The sequence below is a fragment of the Andrographis paniculata genome, unplaced genomic scaffold (assembly GCF_009805555.1).
Source record: "Andrographis paniculata isolate CXL003 unplaced genomic scaffold, ASM980555v1 Contig55END, whole genome shotgun sequence".
Classification (NCBI taxonomy): Eukaryota; Viridiplantae; Streptophyta; class Magnoliopsida; order Lamiales; family Acanthaceae; genus Andrographis; species Andrographis paniculata.
The window spans coordinates 1997117-2015520 of NW_026137590.1; the positions used below are offsets into that span (position 1 = coordinate 1997117).

At 32.1% G+C, this 18404-nt stretch overlaps 2 protein-coding genes across 2 annotated transcripts; both read left to right on the forward strand.

The window, feature by feature from the left end:
• Positions 1–584: 584 nt before the first annotated feature.
• Positions 585–2815, forward strand: LOC127256415 (hexose carrier protein HEX6-like). The gene is made up of 3 exons (XM_051282422.1): positions 585–795; positions 938–1260; positions 1338–2815. Exons 1-3 carry the CDS (start codon positions 666–668, stop codon positions 2409–2411), a joined length of 1527 nt encoding a protein of 508 aa, XP_051138379.1. The 5' UTR covers positions 585–665; the 3' UTR covers positions 2412–2815.
• A 10310-nt stretch (positions 2816–13125) lies between these two features.
• Positions 13126–16203, forward strand: LOC127256335 (hexose carrier protein HEX6-like). Its single transcript, XM_051282306.1, has 4 exons — positions 13126–13370; positions 13496–13818; positions 14257–15321; positions 16092–16203. Exons 1-3 carry the CDS (start codon positions 13229–13231, stop codon positions 15319–15321), a joined length of 1530 nt encoding a protein of 509 aa, XP_051138263.1. The 5' UTR covers positions 13126–13228; the 3' UTR covers positions 16092–16203.
• The last annotated feature ends 2201 nt before the right edge of the window (positions 16204–18404 follow it).

The window sequence follows — 18404 nt, forward strand, 5'->3', positions numbered from 1 at the left end:
TACGAATTAGAGTTAATCTATAATAAAAAAATAAAACAATTATCTAATTTATATATCTTTTTTTTGGATGGCGTGGAACCCGCAGTCGCTATCTGAAAATGCACACTGGGTAAATTTCGGCCGAACCTAATATCCTGTAAACCAAGTCTGACGAGAAAGTCACGCTAGGCGAACCAATATCTGATTATATTTGCTATATACTATACTGGCAGCACAATACAAGATTTTGGGAGCGTAACAACCATAATCAATATAATACATCATATTATACATTTTTAACGTGTAAATAGTAAATATATTTGAAGATAATTATTTTACCCTAAGAATTAAAGACCATGCGCCGAACTTAACGCAGATGTGGGCCCACAACATTTTAAATTTTTTTTTTTTTTTCTTTTTAAAAATTATATTATTTAAAAATTAAAATTATGGAGCATCCACAATGGGTGATGGAGGAGGAATCGTCAATGGCAGAGACAGATATGTCAATTTTCTCTATAAATACACATTCTTGATTGCAACAAACACACACAGACACAGACACCTCTCTGACTCACCCCCTCCCCCCAATCTTGTCTATTTCTTACCCACCCCCCACCCCTATTCAATTATTTTTTTTTCAATTAATTAATTAAACCAACCGAGCTCAGCTAACCAGGCCAGCCATGGCGGTTGGTGTCGCCGTACAGGCCGACGGCCGCCACTACAACGGTCGAGTGACCGCCTACGTGCTCCTCTCTTGCATGATCGCCGCCTCCGGCGGAATAATTTTCGGCTACGATGTCGGCGTCTCCGGTAAGAATTTAATATTCTATATGTCCAATTTCGACTTTCCGATCCCCTCCGGTGCTGTTTTTACTGTTCTGTACAGTTACACTGTTTGTCGGAAAAGTAATTCGATTCTGACCGGCGGCGGTTACTTGCTGCAATAATTCAGGTGGGGTTAGTTCGATGGACCCGTTTCTCAAGAAATTCTTCTCAGGAGTTTACAGGAAGATGAAAGAAGACACTAAGATTAGCAATTATTGCAAATTCGACAGTCAGCTTCTGACAACCTTTACATCGTCGTTATACCTCGCCGGCCTAATCTCCTCCTTCCTCGCCGCCGTCGTCACGCGGGACTACGGCCGCCGGCCGTCGATCATCATCGGTGGCGTTGCCTACATGACCGGCGCCGCCGTCGGCGGCGCCTCCGTCAACATCTACATGCTCATCCTCGGCCGAATCTTGCTCGGCATCGGCCTTGGCTTCACGAACCAGGTCGGTTTTCAATCGATTTTATCCGCGATTTTTCGATTTCCGATTTAACGGAATTTTCGTCGTTTTCATCGTTGCAGTCCGTGCCGTTGTACTTGTCGGAAATGGCGCCGTCGAAGTACCGGGGAGCGTTCAACATCGCGTTCCAAATGTGCGTCGGCATTGGCAACAACATGGCGAATTTCATTAATTACGGCACCGTGAGGATCGCCGGCGGGTGGGGGTGGCGAATCTCGATCGCGATGGCGGGGGCCCCGGCGGCGTTGCTCGCATTCGGGGCGATTTTCTTACCCGAGACGCCGAGTAGCCTTGTCCAAAACTGCGACGATTCGGACAAGGCGGAGAAGGTGTTGAGGAAGATCCGAGGGACGGACGATGTCCGGGAGGAGCTCGAGGATCTCGTCGCGGCGAGCTACGCGTCGAAGGCGATAAAACATCCCTTCAAGAATTTATTACAAGCGAAGTACCGGCCGCAGTTGGTGATGTCTGTGGCGATGCCGTTTTTTCAGCAGATCACTGGGATTAATGTGGTCTCATTTTACGCGCCGTTACTTTTTCTAACAATAGGTTCCGGCGAGAATGCCTCTCTTTTATCGACGCTGGTGATTGGGCTTATCGGGTGTTTATTTACGCTTTTATCGGTGGTTTTAGTGGATCGGGTCGGGAGGCGGCCCCTATTCCACGTAGGCGGCGTGCAAATGTTTGTATCACTGATAATGATTGGGGCGATGATGGCGACTAAGCTCGGCGACCACGGCGCGATGGGGAAAGGGTATGCGATGTCGATACTTGTCCTAATATGCATCTACATATTAGGTTTCGGGTTGTCGTGGGGCCCGCTAGGGTGGGTGGTGACGAGCGAGATATTCCCGATGGAAATCCGGTCGGCCGCGCAAAGTATCGTGGTGGCGGTGAATTTGTCAATGACGTTCATCATCGCGCAAGGTTTTCTCGCAATGCTATGCCATATGAAGTCGGGGATTTTCTTCTTTTTCGGGGTGTGGGTGCTCGTGATGTCGGCGTTCGTTTATTACATGCTCCCGGAGACGAAGGGGATTCCGATCGAAAAGATGGATCAAATTTGGAGGGAACATTTCTTTTGGAAAAGGGTTGTTGGTGATGCCTATGAGGATGTTAAGATTGACACAACCTAAAGGTTTGGTTGATTTTGATTGAGTTTTAAGGTATTATTGTGTGATGTTCCCTTTTTCTAATGATTGTCGGAACTTATAATTACCGATCTTCGATTGCGCGCTGAGTAAATTCTGAAGTAATTAGTAGTTTAGAAACTACTCGAAAGTAGATTGTAATTGTGATATTTTTTTTACTTTTTGAGTATGTGCCGAGTAAATTTCCAACTGAATCTAGTAATTTATAAATTATATCCGTTAAAAAGACAAATCATACTGAGCGAGTAGAAATAGACTTAGGACATGTACAAACTTGGGGACATTTTTATTGTTGTGGTCTTTGTCTTGTCTTGTGGAAATATGCCCCTATTATGTGTCGAAACGTGTGTGTGTTAAGCCTATAGAAAATGAATTTTGTGTTGTGTGCACTTAATGCTTGTCTAATTTATTTTTATTTCTGGATTCTGTTTTTATTTTATTATTCTAATAAAATATACTAGTTCAATATTATATTAAAGCAATTAATTCATCCAAAAAAACACAAACAAACAAAATCAAATTTGAACCACTATTAAAAAAATTAAAAGAAAACATTCAAAGGATCATTATATATATATATATCATTATATAAAATACTATTTTTGACAATTGTTTCACCTAAAAAATAAAATAAAAATAATAACAAAGTGGAGTACCACTAAAATGAATTACAATTCTTAAAAATTTAAATAAATTAAATTATTTTTAATTAATTAAAATATTAGATGGCTAAAATTTATTCAACATATGCTTAATATAAATAACAAATTAGCACACAATCCTTTTCCAAATAAAAAAAAGATTCTTTTCAGTCCGACAAGGGATTGCCTGGTGGTGTAGGACGGCCTCAGGTCATCCTTATACACATGGTTCGCTTAGTGTGACTTTTTTGTTGAACCTGATTTGCAGGGTATTAGGTTCGGCAACCATTATATTATGTCAATGGTGGGTGAGGATTCTTTGACCATTTGATTGTGTGGTCTTAATTAGGTACAATATTTTTTAAAATAGAATCTCTTTATAATAGATCATATAATATAAAAAAGGCAAACCAATGTATCTTATTTTTAAAATATATATATTAGAAATTATATGATATGTTATGGAATCATATTTTACTATACAAATTTTAGAATCAGACAACCAACAACACTTTTTCTTGATATTATTATTATTATTATTATTATTATTATTATTATTATTATTATTATGATTATGATTATTATTATTATTTCTACTTTTTCAATTGTTTGTGCAAATTTTTTAATTTGAATTTGTTTAACCTCAATTCAATGTTGGAATTTTCCCAACATTATATCTTTTTTTACCATATAACTACTGTTAGTGATTCAACAATGCATTATTTAGTGTTTTTTGTTTTTGCTTGAATGAACCATAATTTGGTACTTATTTAAAAATTTGCTAATTAATGTTAATGGTAAATTACTTAGGAATTCTTTCATTAGTGGAGTACTAGAAGTAAGCTATGATATTGTCTTAAATATCATGGTCTCAATTAATGGAAATAATTTTTTCTTTTCCACACACCTATATTGGTATTAGAGATCTCATTTTTAGGAGCTGTGACAAAATTGATTTGAGCAATTCTTGAATTCTAATATGATAGTGAGGAATTAAGAGATGGATAGAAGATTCTTGAGAATGTAGGTCTATATGGAAGATTATGATTTTGATGTGCTGTGAAGATCAAATTGGAATCCGTTTTGATTTGATTGCCACTTCCCGTTTTGAACATGAGTTTGATGTGTTGTTAAGCTCAAGTTGGAATCCATTTTGATTTGATTTCCATTTTGCATTTTGATTATGATGATGTGTTATAAAGCCTAAGTTGGAGTCCAGCGTGTTAGAGTTTGGTTTAGGCATATATATATATATACTTAATGTATTTTTATTTTTAGTTAACACTCTAAAAATAATAGTGCAAAAATATGGCTTGGCCGCCCCCAGACCTAGATTATCCTAATTGAACATGATCACCAAATTATTTGTGTTCTTATGTGTTTTTTTTTTATTTTCTAATTTTCGCAACAACTGGTATCAGAGCCCTAGGTTTTGTTTGAGTAGGAGTCAAGATGAGCGATCATCCTTCTATCAAGTTATATGATGGAATGAACTTCGATTTCTGAAAGATGCGATGAAAGATTCTTTGTATGCTAAAAAAAATCTGAAGGTAGTGCTAAAGAAGAAACTTGGAGACAGATGAAGTCGAATACAAGAAATCAACAGAAAGACGATGATTACGATTTGACTAACCGTTTCAGAGAACTTTTGGTTTCACAGGGTTCAAGCAGAATTGACACCGGAGATTCTAAGAATAATGTCGGATATATACGAGAGAAACCGTGTGCTACAAATAAGATTTACCTGATGCAATTTTTTTTTTTTTTTTAACTTGAGGATGACCGAAAGAACTCTTGTTTATGTGCATCTGAACAAATTCAACCTAATCACTGCACAATTTTTGATCTGTGAATATTGAATTTGATTCAGATATCAAAGTTATAATCATGTTATCGTCTACGCTGGATAGTTGAGATTCGATAGTAAAACCCTTAAGTGTTGCTTCTCCTAGAAAGAAAAATATAAAGTTTGATACAATCACAGATCTAATCTTGAGGGAGGAGATTTCAGAGAATTTTGGGTATGAATACGAGATCTGAATCTGGATCCGGATCTCCTATAAATGCTTATATTATTTGGCTCTCTTTATTTGTTTGAATGAATTATAATATTAAGATATATTTTAAAATTTATATTATATTTAATTAATTATAAACATTTGTATGAAATTCTATTTATTGTATCAAGGATCCAACGTAAGTGCTGACCACCAATCTATGGCTGTATGATTGCTGCACTGTCTATGATCGATGTCTTATTTGACTATTGTTTTGATGAACTGATATAAGCACCAAGACGAGAGAAATTAAATCTTTCAATGCCTGATATAAATAAGTGAAAAAAAAAAAAAAAATGTCAAAGAAGGAAGAAAAAGTATCTAGCACACATTGCTATTTTCGATAAATATTTTTCTCACTTTTAAAATGGAATTTAATGAAGTTTGGACAAGTCAAACTCGTTTTCATATGCTTTGATATTTGACATTATAGGGTGTGTTTGTTTGGAGGATCGGATTAGATTTTCACTATTCATCATATTTTTTTCTCCAAAAACATCAAATTAAACACCTATTTTTCATTTTACATTCAAAGCATCACATCAACATCTATTTATATCACATCATACAACTATTCAAATTCAAAATTTTTACTATTCAAATTCCAACTTAAAATCCAAATCCCTAAACAAATACACCCATGTTTATCTAAGAGTAGCCGCATCGGGCGGTTCTCTTATGCCCATTATCGCCGCTTCAACTATTTTTTTTTTTATTTAAAAAAGTCAAAATTGCTCCTCCGTTGTTCTACGCAGCAAACAAGGAGCAACTTTTTTTTTTAAAGTATTATTTTATTTGTTTTCATTCAAAGTATTTTTTTATTATTTCTATCTGTCATATTTTAAAATATCCATTTTATTTTAAAAAATAGTAATCATACATTAATAGCCTTTAACTTTACTTAAATTACAAACATATCATTACATATACAATTACTTTATACATAAAGTCAAAAGACAAAAAATATCAAATTTTTTTACACACTTTCACTAACCAAATATTATATTTTAATCTATTATAGAACTCCAAAAAGTCTCGTTGAATTGAGACGGAGAGAGTACTTATTAAGTTAATTATTTTTGTTTTTTTTTTTGTTTTTTTTTTTTTTTTTTTATATTTTGTATTATATATAAGATTTTATTTTCTACATTATGATATATATTGAAGGTGTTCTAGCAATATGTTCCGTTGACGAACGCCAATGGGTTTGTTTATTAAACTTAAAAGAAAGAGATTTCAAAGAGTGTTGAAGAAGGAGATGATGGTGAGTTGCTAACATCGACATTACGGTCCCTCTTGACCATCTTCAATCTTGCCTTCTCCATGTTTGAACTTGAGACATTACCAACTGTCATTCTTGTGAAGATGACTTTATTAACGTCTGCCTTCGGTCATAGACAGTCTTGAACTGAAGGCTTTGACGGCTGAGTGCTAAGTCCGTCTCTCATAAGCTCTTTAGTCGACATGATATTAGCAGTAGGAATAAACCCTTTGGTTAGCTCTAATGCCGGACACAAATATTTCTTTCCATTTGCTAATTTTGTAGCCAAAGCTCTGCCTTTGTAAAGCTCTTTTCGTTTGAAGTCGCTAGAGCTTCTGCCCCTGTAGGCTCCTTTTTCGTATGGAGAGCCTTTGCCCTTGTAGACTTTTTCTCATATGAAGTTTCCATGGCCTCTAGAGCCTGTGTCCCGGTAGACTTTTTTTCGTCCGGAGCCTTCATAGCTTCTGTAGTCTCTACTTTTGTAGCCTCCTTTTCGTATGGAAGTGAATTTTCCACACTCAAAGTGGCGCTAGGCTTCTCTTGAAACTTTCTTTTTGAAAATACTCTACTTATGCAATTTGGTATGAAATTAACGTCCATTGGAATTGGCCTTCTGTTAATTTGGTGGCAACGGCTGCACTCTAGCTGCCCGCTGATGAAAGGTGTGCGGCGGCTGCATCTGTGCAACCTGCCCTTCTTGCCCCCATATTTCGACGGTCCTCATCAATTGGAGATTAGCCACGTATGGACTGTGACATCTCCATGGCGGTGTTGGCACATTTCACATAGGTTGTCCGTTGAATCGCCCTGGCGGGATCATGCCAATTTTTGAAAATTCGCTTGCTCATCGTGGAGGCTTATACTGCTCTCCAAAACTCCAACGGCCAAGAGGCTCTAGCCCTCCGCAGGCTGTTGGCTCCAACCTCCTGCCTGCCCCGGCCCTGAGGCCTGAAGCATATAATGTCTTGTGATAATTCCGTAGCTTTCTTCCAGCGGTATAAATGAACCCCTTGTAAGCCTTGACATTATTTTTCATAAAATCCAACTTTGGTCCCACTGGGCGTGCCAATTGTTGAAGCAAAAAATTCAGATGCTTTAAGATAATTCGTTGACTCGGTTGGTGTGAGTTCCGGAAGCACTCCAAAGAGCCTGTCCATCGTCGGATTAGGGGGCAGCTCCGGCAGTGCAGTCTGCATTGCTTCGAGCCTAAACAGATAATTTCGATGGATTTAACCTAAAATTTACTGGAAACATAAATTAACATGAAACTAAACTTAAATTAACAAAAAAACAATATAAAGTAGGACACAATTGGATAAACTTCTTGTTGTGTGTGTTGTGTTTTATTTTGCCATATTTATCCTAACATAAGCAACTACCCCTAAATTCTAGGGAGAGTATTATAGTTAGTCTTTCAAACTCCCTAATTCCTTATCCACTTCCTCCAATTGCAAAATATGGGCTTTAACCATGCCTTTGGGAGTTAAAAACTTAAAATTGGATCTTAACTGATCAACCTCCATTGGGCTCTGCTGTTGGGCAGCTTCACTGACTGGAGGTTCCATTGCCGTTGGGCAGCTCCACACCTCTCTTGTTGCTGGGTAGCTTTACAGACTAGGGCTCCTTTGCTGCGCTTTTGTCTTCGAACCTTTTTCATGTTCAAGTGTTTTTGGACCTATATTCAACACTAAGCTAGAATATATTTTTTTTCTTAGTAAATTTATCAACAAATGTTAACACATTCTTCATAAAAGCGCCGCTAGAATAATATTAACCATATTTTGTGTTATCTTCAAGAAATATATAGTTTGGTCTTTTATTCAAGTAAATTTTAAATAAATTAATTGATTATGTTAAATTGCCGATATTTGTTTTTGTTTTTGCTTTTTGTTTTTAATTTACTCGTATGAATACAAGTATTGTAGAGATAAATTAAGCATTCCCTCAATTCTGCTCCAATATTTTATTTTTATCATTTTTATCCATTCCATCCAAATATATCTATTTTATGTTATTGTCAAAATAATTACGACAATAATACAAAAATACTTTTAATTTTTATATAAATTACAAATATATTATTATATATACAATTAATTTATATATAAAATTCAAAAAAATATTAAAATTATCTTACATATTTTTATAAATGAATATAGAAGTACTACCTCCGTCCCACAAGAAGGGCACCATTTGCCTTTTGCGTCATTGTATCTAACGTTAATTTGTACTGCGTATTAATATAATAATTAATATTCTAAGATATACACGCAGAAAAATCATGTTACTCTTCTTACTGGACGAATGAAGTATTATTTTAAATTTACTTAAAAAACACAAATGAGGAATTAGATAAGGTCGGAGGGAGTGTACTGTGTAATTGTAGTTTAATCTACTATGATAAATTTTCTTCTATAACATTATTTGAAAGTAAATTAGATTGCAATTTTTTTTATTTTTTTATTTTTTTTAAACGTAAGAATTCATAGCTATTAATTTTTTAGTGTGTTCTTAGTAAATTTTTAATCGAAACTAATAGCTTCCAAATTAATATATTGGATAACTTAATTCAAAGAAAAACATATCAAATGAGATGAGATAAAAAGACATTTCATTAAAAAATAAAATATTCAACCACAATTTTTATGAAAATAAAAAAAATTATGTATAAAAAATCAAATTAAATGACAATTTGGACCAACTTATTCACTATATCAATGCCAATTGCAAAGGCACACGAATGTGTCGCTTTAATTAAATTCAATAATTTCCATATCAACTAGAACATATTAAAATAAGAAAAATTTAGTACCTCCGTCTGGAAAAATTACGTAAATTTGCTAGTACACGAACACTAAAATATAATAATATTTTAATATTAAAATAAGATAGTAAAAAATAAAATAGAACTATTATAGTAAATTTACTAAATATTAATAAAAATATAAGTGTTAATACAAAAAATAGTGACAAATTAATTATTAGTATTTGTTAAAATAATTGTAATAAAATTTTGAATGAATAAAATTGTTTACTATATATAAATATAATAGGCATAAGTTAACATATACTACCTCCGTCCAACCATGAAGTAATCATATGTTTTTGCTCAATTGTATTTAACATTGAAAATATTTTTATATTTGTATAGTTTACTAAAAAAATATGATTATATTTGTATTATAAGAGATTAATAGATGTATTTTTGTCATTTTCTCTTTATTTATACTACGTTTTGATATAATAATTAATATTAAAAAATCAACACAAAAAAGTCACTGTGTACTTTGTGGGTGGACGGAGGTAGTATATGACAAAAAAAAAAAAAACTCCCTCCGTCCAATCCAACTAGAAAATATACACATTTTTATTTTAAGACGTCCAATTACAAAGTAAACATTTGATTAAATACCTCACTTTTTTTCCACAAATATCCTTACTTTATATCACATCATTATTTTTACCAAAAAAAAAAAGGACAAAAATATCATTATACTACTTTTAACTACCAACTATAATTAAAATATTATTATTTCTTAAACACCGCACCAAAAGTAAATGTTTACTTTATTTATGGACGGGGAAGTATAACATAATTTTAACACGAAAAAGAAAATACTCCCTCCGTCCAGCTGCAAATTATACATATTTCTATTTTGGGACGTTCAATTACAAAGTAACTATTTCACTAAATATCCCACTTTTTTCCACAAATATCCTTACTTTACAACACATCATTACTTTTATACCAAAAAGTAAGGGCAAAAATAACATTATATTACTTTTACCTACTAACTATAATTAAAATACTATTATTTCTTAAACTCTGAGCAAAAAATAAATGTATACTTATTACATTACTTTTACCTACTAACTATAATTAAAACACTATTATTTCTTAAACTCTGAGCAAAAAATAAATGTATACTTATTGTTTGGACGGAGGAGGAATTATATAATTTGTTTTTTAATAAAATTCTAACGTATAATAACATTAGGTGACAAGTTAGGTATATAGATTGTGGCAGCTAAGTGCTACAAGTCACTCATTAAATTTGCCCATTAACAGCCTTTATTTCCTAAGTGTGAACACATAAATATTCTCCACACAAGACACTCACTTTAAATGCTATAATTATATAAAAAATATATTTTCATTATTAATTCTAACAAATTAAAAAATAAAAGTAATTTTTCTGAACATGAAATCTCTTATGTTTTGAATGAAGAAAATACATAAAAGAAAGAGGGATTTTCAAAGACAAATTTCTCTTATGTGTTAACAATCACATTTTACAGGAAAAATATATAATAGTTTTTGTTATTTTTTTAATATTTGGTTTTTGTTATATTTATATTGATAGTTCTAAAATATATATGTTGAAGTAAACACATTCAGCGTGATTTTAAGGTACGATAGCGAAAAATTCCCCTGTGATTTTTCGAATTTGTTGAAAATCTCTCGTAAACTCCAAAAAGATACTTATGGTTTTCAAAATATTGCAAAAAATGCTCCTTCCGTTAGGATTTAACGGTGGTTGTATATCACGCGCCTAAAATACGATTTTTTATGCATAAACTGATATATTTCTATGGAGATAGAGACGAGAATGCGTAAGTTATTATTCACTTTCAATTTCTTTTTATGTTTTACCAAACTTAGAAATCTAAAAGATGGAAGAAGAAGTTAGGGAGAAAAAAAGAAAGAAGAGAGGAAATAAATTAAAAAATATATAAATAAAGGTATAATTGTCAAATTTGATAAAATCTAAGCGTCCGTTAGTTAAATTTAGAGAGGGGAGATATAATATGCAACATTTTAAAAACGACAAGTAGATTTTTTATAATTTTAGAACACTAAGGTTTTTCAGCGAATTCATAAAATTACAGGTGATTTTTTTGCTATTTTGCAAAAAATAATAATAATAATAATAAAATACATTATTTTAAAAAAATTAATATATTAAACGTATTTATTATTTTTATATTATCTTTATAATTTTCTATATCTCACGTAAAAAAATATATTTTCAAACTATTAAACAAAATAAACACATCCATTAGATCTCTGCAAAACTAAAAGATTTGTAGTAGAATCATCAAGGGTTAATATAAGCTCATATTGGTTCAATTCTTTCAACATCATTTTTCAATTGCGATTTTTAAAAAATAATAAATAAATAAATAATAACTTCAAATACTCATTATAAATAGTCGAAAAATCAAAATTTCAAACTAAAATAATATATTTTATTTAATTTTTACACAATTTTATATGTCGCACACTGAAAATCATTTTATTTATAAATGTTGGGTGAACAGAGCCATTAATTTCATGAATTTTCTCTTCAACTATAGAATAAATTTTCTCTCCAAATGACGATTGTTTTCTCTATAAACTTTCGATTTCATCTTCACCCTCGAATTTTCTCTTCAAATGTGGAATAAATTTTGTATGTCAAATCTTCTCCAAAATTCTATTCATTAGTATATCAGAAAATTTGAAAATCTTCCTTAATTATTCAACCATATATCCCTATCTAAAATAATCACGTCGAATTATATTAGAATGACTTAATTTTTACGATCAAATCATCATTATTCAAAATTTACAAATATTCAATGTTATCAACTAAACAGAAATGTCAGTTTGATGATCTTGTAGATAACGTTGTCCTCCAAATAGACAAGTTGTCATATGATGATCCTACGAATTACATCCAACCAAAACAAATGTCAAAACATATATATATATATATTTCGTTTTGACTCTATTTAGATATGAGTTCAAATGTATCATTTAAAGGTTTTTTAAGTAAGAGATCTGAAAATAGTAAACTTTCAAATTAAACACTAATTAATGTAATATTTTGAAGAAATAATTATATTTTTTAATTTTAAATAAAAAAAAAAAAAGTGCGAGATCATATCCCCAGAAAAAAAAAAATGGTTGATGTAATGTATATATTAGATGTGATATTTTTATACAATATAGATTTTAATACATGATTTTAAATAAAAATAACTATTCGATATAATATCGAAAAAATTTGATGAACAATGCTAAAAGAAACTTATTAGAAGAAATAATTTATAAATGATACAAAAAATTCCATGTATTCATATTAAACTTGTTCACAGTCTTATTTATTTTATATCATTTGTAATCAGTACTATAAAAATAAAAAATATATATATTATTTTTCTAAATATTGAACTTTAATCATATATTAGAAACCACCTAATCGTTGGGGCTTTTAAAATTATTGTCCTAAATCTAAACATAACTTTAAAAATAGACTCCATTTGGGTATTTATAGCTTCTTGAATATTTTTACATTTTATTCACGTATATTCCATGTATTATTAAAATAAAATTTTAATAAATTTAGAATAGTTTTTTAGTTTTGTAAGATGCTAAAATTGTACTTCTCAATCCGTTTTTAGGTCACATTTATCATTTGTGTCATAATATTTAATATTAAAAATATTATATAATTTTGTGTGCAAATGTCCTTATAAGATACAAATGAAAATATTTTACAGTTTTTTTAATTAATATTCAACGATCAATAAAAAAAATAAATGAGACATTTAGAGCCGCATTATTTATTTATTTATTTATTTTATGAATGTAACATTAAATAAATTGGAAGTAGGATTTAAAAAAAAATTAACAAATTTTATTATTTCTCAAAATATCACGACATCGAAACAGTGGCCACCACTATACGACACTTGCCTGCAAAGAACAGTAGCCTGTCGTCGTCGTCGTTATCTTTCTCAAATTCCCAAATTAGTTAATTTCTCCTTCTTCTTCAACTTACTCTGACTCACTCAGCCATGGCGGTTGGGGTGTCCGTACAGTCACAGACCCACGACGGCGGCCGGCGGTACAACGGCGGCGTCACAAGCTACGTGCTGCTCTCTTGTCTGGTCGCTGCCTCCGGCGGAATTATCTTCGGCTACGATATCGGCGTCTCAGGTCAGTCCTTCAATTCTTCTTCTGCTCAATTGCAGAAATTAAAGACATAGATTGTCCGAATCATATATACATATATATATATTTATGTATCTCTGTAAATTGTGATTTTGTCTGTGTCTGATCAGGCGGGGTGAGTTCGATGGATCCATTTTTGAAGAAATTCTTCCCGGGGGTTTACAAGAAGATGAGGGAAGACACTAAGATTAGCAATTATTGCAAATTCGACAGTCAGCTTTTGACAACCTTTACATCTTCGCTATACCTCGCCGGCCTTATCTCTTCCTTCCTCGCCGCCGTCGTCACACGGGACTACGGCCGCCGGCCGTCGATCATTGTCGGCGGCGTTGCGTACATGGCCGGCGCCGCCGTCGGAGGCGCCGCCGTGAACATCTACATGCTCATCCTCGGCCGCATTTTGCTTGGCATTGGCCTCGGCTTCGCTAACCAGGTCGATTTCGATTGATATCAATTCTTCTTCTATGATTTCAGATTAATTATTTGGCAAAATTGCTCAGAGTAGATTCTCCCTTTATTTTAAGAATGGCATAAAATCCTCTTATATTTTAAAAATATTGGCATCAACTCAGTATGTGATTTCAAAATTAAATGTAAATCTCTATTTTACTTTAAAAAATTGCATGACACCCTTTATAACCCCCTTTGTTATGCAAAACATATAGATAGGAAATCATCTTTTCATCATAAAAGAAATGTTTATGGCAATGGAGTTTTATGCAATGTTTTTTAAAGTATAAAGGGTGTCATGAAATTTTCAAAGTATTGAAAAAATTTACGCTGAATTTCGAAAGCACAGAAAAATTATGATCAATTTTACCTAATTATTTTCTATTGAGATCAATTTTTTGAATTTCTTTTTTGGCTGCAGTCGGTGCCGTTGTACCTGTCGGAAATGGCGCCGTCGCAATACAGAGGAGCGTTCAACATCGCGTTCCAAGTGTGCCTCACCATCGGCTACAACATGGCTACTTTGATCAACTATACGACGGCAAAGATTTCCGGCGGATGGGGTTGGCGGGTGTCGGTTTCCGCGGCGGGTGTCCCGGCTGCAATGCTCGGTTTCGGGGCGCTTTTCTTGCCCGAGACGCCGAATAGCCTCGTCCAACATAGAAAAAATGCGGACGAGGCTAGGGAAGGTTTGAAAAAGATCCGAGGGACCGACGACGTCCAAGATGAGCTCGATGATCTTGTCGAAGCGAGCTACGCTTCCAAGGCGATAAAACACCCTTTCAAAAATCTACTTCGCCAGAAGTACAGACCGCAACTAGTGATGTCTATAGCGATACCGTTTTTTCAACAGTTAACAGGAATAAATGTCATAGGCTTTTACGCGCCGATACTATTCCTTACACTTGGCTCCGGTGAGAACATGTCCCTATTGTCAGCAATATTAACAGGGTTAGTGGGCTCGATTTTTACGTTACTCGCCGTAGTTTTAGTGGATCGAGTAGGTCGCCGCCCTTTGTTCCACGCCGGGGGCGTGCAAATGTTGGTAGCCCTAATTTTGATCGGAGGGGTGATGGCGGGGAAACTTGGCGACCATAATGTGGTCGATAAGGGCTATGCGTGGGCCGTCGTGATTTTGATATGTGTCTATTTACTAGGATTTGGGCTTTCGTGGGGCCCACTAACGTGGGTTGTGACGAGCGAGATATTCCCGTTGGAGATCAGATCTGCGGCCCAAAGTGTCGTGGTTGCGGTGAGCCTATTTATGACGTTTGTGATCGCGCAAACTCTTTTGGCGATGTTGTGCCACATGAAGTCGGGGCTTTTCTTCTTCTTCGGGGCGTCGGTGCTCGTAATGTCGGTGTTCGAGTACTATATGATCCCGGAGACGAAGGGGATTCCGATCGAAAAGATGGGTAAGATTTGGAGGGAACATTTTTTTTGGAAAAGATTTGTTGGCAATGCCTATGAGGATGATAAGACTTAGGCCATCCACAACACAGAAACCCATCCAGGGTTTCTTCCCATTCTCTCTCCTGTGCCACGTCAGTTTCTCTCTCCGCCACGTCACGAAGAACTCCAACTATATTTTACATTCACATCAAATAACCCTTTAAAATCTTTACTTTTTCCACCTCATTAAATATTTTATCTATTTATAAAATAAACTTATATTTTTTCATTATATTTTATTCTTATAATATTTAATTAAAATAAAATAATTATTTAGCATAAATAAATAAAATAAATAAAAATAATAATTCCACACCCACATACTAATTAAAAATTCAAACTTAAATTTAATAAAAAATACATAATATTACAATATATTTTTCAAATAAATTAATTAGTCGATTGACCAAATTTCTCCCAAATGTGTTCAACTAAATCCGCTTTACAAAAATATGCATTAAAAAGTTACATAAAATATAAAAATATTATATTAAAAATTATAGTTATTAACAATATTATTTTAATAAAAAAAATATTAAATAAAACTCATATAATAAAATTTAAATCTAATATTTTAATAAAACAAATTATTGTAAATATAAATAAAAAAGTATATATTATAAATATTATTTTTAATATTTATTGAATAAAAAAGTGGACCATGGCCCACAAAAATTGGAAGAAACGGTACACTCGCAATGTACCGTTCCTTATGTTAATTGGTGTTTTAATTTTTTTTTATTTAATAAATGATGACGTGGGAGGCGCTTCTCAACAAGCGTCTCCCGTTGTGGATGCCCTTAGGCATCTTGAGGGCTAACTAGAGCCCTTTTTGTTTAGTAGAATAATATGGTTATAGTTTTTTTAATTAGTTTCTATTTTCTCCGTCCTGTGAGTTATACTATCATTTTTACTATTTTCGTCTGTCAATACAAAGTTTTTTTTTATTAGTTTTGTACATCTCATTCAAAAGTAATTTTTTTTCTGTTTTTTTAAGTAAAAGTAATCATAAACTAATATTACAATACCTTTAATTTTTACTTAAATTATAAATATATTATTACATATACAATTATTTTATATAAATTCGAACAGACTAAACAATCAAAACTTGTTACACATTTTACTAATTAATACAATACTATTATTTCTTAATCGGCTACAAAACTCCAAAAAAATACATTGAAATGGGATGGGTTAGAGTATTTGATATTTTATCATTTTTTTAAAAATATACTTCATCTGCTTCCAAAACAATACGAACATATGAGATGTACATGACAGTTAAGGATTAATAATATTACAGTAATAGTGGGTGGAAGTACTTTTTAAAAGACCAAAATGCATCTACTTGATGTAATTCTGAAAAAGTAGGATTAATTTTGTAAAAATGTGATAAACTAATTACCAAAAATAGAATTGGATTATTATTTTGGAACATGCCAAAATGATAAAATAAAAATATTATTTTGAAACGAAAAAATACTAGGAAAAAATATAATAATTAATTTATTATTTTTTTTTAAGAAAAAGGTCAGAAGGTTGCCATTGAGTTTGGATAAACTGGCAAATTCAATTTATTATTATTATATTTATTGTGGAGGCAACAAAAACTAAATATTCTATTTGCATTTTAACAATGTATTTATCGATTTATATTTAATATTAAAAATATCTTTTACTAAATATTATTATATTTGTATTATTTAATACTGGAGTGTTTTTTTATCAATTTTTTCTTTATTTGTACATTATATTAATATAATATTAATATTTAAAGATTCAAATATAAAAATAAATAAATATCTATTTAAGTAATGAAAGTAGTATTACTATGAAGCTATGGGGTTAGATTGTTGATTAGGTTTAGAATTTTTGCCAAATGTAATTAATACTTATCAATGCATTAGTATAGCATTCACAAGCTCTTCTCTGTGAAAAAACAAAAAAAAAAAAAAATTACTTTGGGATTTTTAATAAAATATATTATATTATTTTGGGAATGTTTATATGGATCTCTCAATTTTTTTACTTTAAACTTTATGACTCTTTTTATAAAATACTAATTTTTTTAAAATGTTATATCTAATTACTATTTAAAATAAAAATTAAAACAACAAATCAACAAATATAAAAAAGAACAAACCCCCCATGGAGTGTGTTCTTTAATTTGAAGTTTAGTATTAAAATTTGGTTTTGGGCTTTAGTTTAAATAGTCCTTTATGTGATATGTTGTAAAAAAATATTATATTTTTATAAGAAAATATAAATATTATAGTGATGGAAAATTGTGATGGAATTCGTAACAATTGCTATAAATATTTTCTACGACATTCCGTAGCAAATATTGCTATGGGAAATCTCTGAGAGATGATTTTTGACCCAAATTGCTGGGTGATATTTGTAGCAAATTTTTTTAGAAAAAAATATTTCTAACATCTTGCTAATTTTTTCTTTCTTCAAAATCTAAATATTAAGCAATTTAATTTCAACGTTGAAATACATATCATTCACAAAATTTATATAACCTAAACAAGAAGCAAACTTGTAACAATAACAAAAATACATACATTAACATGGATTGAAGGTCAAATTATCACCCAAATGGATCCAAATATCTACGATATAATAAAATTAGATAAAATATCTTTCCAAAAATATGAATTAAGTCCAATAATCAATAATATACAGAAAATCAAAAGATAAACCGATGTGTCACCATCATCAGAATCAGGATCAAGTTGGTAGTAGTCACCTCCTCGCATCCGCCTAAGTTCTTGCATGATAGTCAGATTTTGATTTATTATGGTTTGATATAGAACATCAAGTTAGTCATATGTTTGGTCCACATGAGACATGGGAGTGCAGATTTCCCCAACATTGTCTTCTACCTTCTTTAATCGATCATTGTTGGCGAATGAACTTGTAATGTGCCCGTCACTACCGCTAAAAGATGATTGTACACTAGGGACTGCCGAAGCCAAATCGTGCGGTACTAGCTTGAGGAACAATTCTACTTGATCGTACTTTGTTCCTTTTTTTATCACCCAATGGATGAGCAACGAAAGCATAAAATGGAGCCGCACCTAAACGTATAATCAATCGAGAACCAAACAA

Coding starts and splice junctions, on each gene's coding strand:
- LOC127256415 (XM_051282422.1), top strand. CDS start 666: ATGGCGGTTGGTGTCGCCGTACAGGCCGACGGCCGCCACTACAACGGT. Junction 796..937: donor CTACGATGTCGGCGTCTCCG/GTAAGAATTTAA, acceptor GCAATAATTCAG/GTGGGGTTAGTTCGATGGAC. Junction 1,261..1,337: donor GCCTTGGCTTCACGAACCAG/GTCGGTTTTCAA, acceptor TCATCGTTGCAG/TCCGTGCCGTTGTACTTGTC.
- LOC127256335 (XM_051282306.1), top strand. CDS start 13,229: ATGGCGGTTGGGGTGTCCGTACAGTCACAGACCCACGACGGCGGCCGG. Junction 13,371..13,495: donor CTACGATATCGGCGTCTCAG/GTCAGTCCTTCA, acceptor GTGTCTGATCAG/GCGGGGTGAGTTCGATGGAT. Junction 13,819..14,256: donor GCCTCGGCTTCGCTAACCAG/GTCGATTTCGAT, acceptor TTTTGGCTGCAG/TCGGTGCCGTTGTACCTGTC.